General features: G+C 39.3%; 1 protein-coding gene across 1 annotated transcript; it reads left to right on the top strand.

The window, feature by feature from the left end:
• The first annotated feature begins 398 nt into the window (after window positions 1-398).
• Window positions 399-1,459, top strand: LOC126696654 (L10-interacting MYB domain-containing protein-like). Its single transcript, XM_050393342.1, has 3 exons — window positions 399-722; window positions 829-1,208; window positions 1,294-1,459. Exons 1-3 carry the CDS (start codon window positions 399-401, stop codon window positions 1,457-1,459), a joined length of 870 nt encoding a protein of 289 aa, XP_050249299.1.
• The last annotated feature ends 1,451 nt before the right edge of the window (window positions 1,460-2,910 follow it).

The following is a 2,910-nucleotide window of genomic DNA, read 5'->3' as shown; positions in this document are numbered from 1 at the left end:
ACCATAGCAGACTTAGAAGTACTGATTTAAAGGGCTGGGTAATGCAGATGAGCAATATTCATGGGGTTAAGCTTACCATTCTGCCTTGAAGAAAAATATGTGATTTTTCTTTTTTTACCTCCATTCTAATTAGTGCAGCATGTTTTAGTTGATTTTATCTGTAAATTATGTCACTAGCAATAGGTAGTATCTTTTCCTTTGATTTCTTTACATCTTAGTACTACAGCTGATTGTGAAACTGGCACTTGAAGAATTATGAAATAAATTGCTGTCTAAATAGGTTTTTTTATCTTCTTCACTTAAGTTGAGTGGTTGGTTAGAGATTCAAGTGGCCAATTCATAAAACTATGAATATACAAATATTAACATATGCAATTGTGTTGGGAAACTTGTATTAGATGGCACAAGAAACACAGGATGTTGACGAGAAAAAGTGGCTTCCCCACATTGAACATCTTTTCATTGACCTCATGGTCGATGAACAGCAAAAGGGGAACATGGAACATGGTGTCTTTAAGCTCAAAGTTTGGTTATCAATTACGAAAACCCTAAATGAGCAAACTGGGAAGAGTTTCACCCCTAAGCAAGTGAAATATAAGCATAATAGGCTTAGGCAAAAACAAAGAAAGTGGGGCCAGCTTTTGAGGCATACCGGGTTGGCGTGGGATGAGACAACCCAAACGGTGACTGCTTCTGATGAGGTGTGGGCTAACGTGATTGCGGTATGTTATATTTACTATCCTAATTCTTTGTATATTTGTTTGTAATTTTCTATTTCATATTAGCATGATTTTGATGTATATATTGTCATTTCAAGGGGATAATAAGGCAGTTGCATTACGGAAGAAAGGGTGTCCTAATTATGAGAAGCTTAAGCAACTTTTTGCCCCTAATACTGAAACTGGTTCCCTTCAAATTTCCTCAAATACGCCAGCCCCAAATAGTGATGAAGAGCGTGTCCTGGAAGAGGAACTTGCCAATGAGGCACGTGAGGCATATCGTACCCAATTGGATGATGATGATTGGTACAATCCCAACATGGAGGGCGTAACCCAAGACGATCCCATTGTTGATGAGCAAAACCAACGCGCGGACAAACGTCCCATGGAAGAGCCTACTACCAAGGGGAAGAAGGTTGCCAAGAAGAATGATAGGGCTAGTGAGATGACCATGGCTCTTCAAGAGTACACTGCCTTGGCAAGGGAAAGGTTTTTAAAAAAAAAAGGGAAAGTCTTTTGGTAGCTCTGATCATGTTGCACAATTTGTCGGTGGTGGCGATCCTTGCTCGCTCAGGAGAGCTTTGGAAGTGCTGAATCAGTATACTGATCTTGATGATGACACCTACCTTAATGTCGCCGAGGCTCTCCAAAAGAAGGAGAAAAGAGTGTTGTTTATGGGCATGCCCGAGCAAAGGAGGAAGAGGTTTATGGAGCGCCACGCTCAGCAGCCGGATAATTAATGGGGATTGCTTTTGTTCTACCTTTTGTTATGTGACACTTTATGTGAATCACTTGGTTTAGTTTTTTTCTTTTTGAGAAAACACTTGGTTTAGTTTTTAAGTATCATTTAAGGACTTTATGTGTGTGTGCTTGGACAATATTCGACGTTTGGTTTTATTTCTCTTTGCTATCAGTTGAACACTTTTATTTAATGTAGTTTTATTGTAATGTTAAAATGTTGTGAACTATGCTTGTGATTATGGTGTTACTTAAATTAGTGTGTGGGCTTTGTTATGTACTTGGTGTTTCTTTATAGTATTTTATATATATATATATATATATATATATATATATATATATATTTTAATATTTTTTATTTAGTTCATGTTACTTACATTGTAAGGTGAGTTCAGCTAACATTATTGCAATTCTCTTCGTACTTTATATTAATTTGTCCGTTTATATATTTCAATATCTTTGGTTCTAATGCTTTGGTTTTTTCAGGGTATAGGTATAATGGTCTCCCCCAGTGATCCTTTCTAGCAATATGATTTTGATGATGCTTATTTTAACTCCGACGATGATGACATGGACAGTGGTGGTTGTGGTGATGACATGGACACTAGTTTGAGTGATGATGATATGGATATAAGTGATTGTGACGATGACATGACCACTAGTGCAGACACGGACTCGGAGTATGACAGCGAGGAGGAGGAGTTTTGGTTTGTATTTCCACTTATTGGCGAGATGGTGGCATATTTCCAACGGCATTACGACAAGTGCCCACAACGTACTAGCATTTTGACTAGAAGCGATTATATGGCTGAAGTGAGAGATGGCAATCCTACCAATTGTCATGAGATGTTCTGCATGACACTAGATCTATTCTATCACTTGGTTGATGAGTTGAAACATTATGGGTACTTGAAGGAAGGGAAGGGGCGTGTTGACGTGCAGGAGGCAGTGGCCATATTCTTGTACATTGTCGACCATAATACTCGGATGCGGCCTGTGGCAGACAGATTTCAACATTCCACTGAAACTGTGGATCACAAGTTCCGTAGGGTGTTGCAGGCTGTCCACACATGGGGCCAACATTTAATCAAGCCCGATCTGAATGTGGTAGGCCTTCTAGAGCATTTGCAGGGGAACAATAAGTATGACCCTTGGTTTGAGGTAAATAATTTCATAATATCTTCCAAAATGGTTGTACACATTACTATATAGTATTTCAACTAATCGGCACTATTCACTGTAGAGAAGCATAGGAGCTATTGACGGAACACATATTAGTTCTCGACCTTCAGCGATAAGACTCCAGACTCATAGGAGTCGCAAGAGCACTGTTACAACCAACGTCATGTGTGCATGTGACCATTACATGCGGTTTACGTATGTCCATGGTGGTTGGGAGGGAAGTGCCAACGACTCCAGGGTGTTTGAAGAAACTATTAAAGACCCGAAGCAT

Source organism: Quercus robur, chromosome 8 (assembly GCF_932294415.1).
Source record: "Quercus robur chromosome 8, dhQueRobu3.1, whole genome shotgun sequence".
Taxonomy (NCBI): domain Eukaryota; kingdom Viridiplantae; phylum Streptophyta; class Magnoliopsida; order Fagales; family Fagaceae; genus Quercus; species Quercus robur.
The sequence above is the reverse complement of the archived record's forward strand: the minus strand, read 5'-3'. Positions and strand labels throughout refer to the sequence as shown.

Coding starts and splice junctions, on each gene's coding strand:
- LOC126696654 (XM_050393342.1), top strand. CDS start 399: ATGGCACAAGAAACACAGGATGTTGACGAGAAAAAGTGGCTTCCCCAC. Junction 723..828: donor TGTGGGCTAACGTGATTGCG/GTATGTTATATT, acceptor GGGGATAATAAG/GCAGTTGCATTACGGAAGAA. Junction 1,209..1,293: donor ACTGCCTTGGCAAGGGAAAG/GTTTTTAAAAAA, acceptor TTGCTCGCTCAG/GAGAGCTTTGGAAGTGCTGA.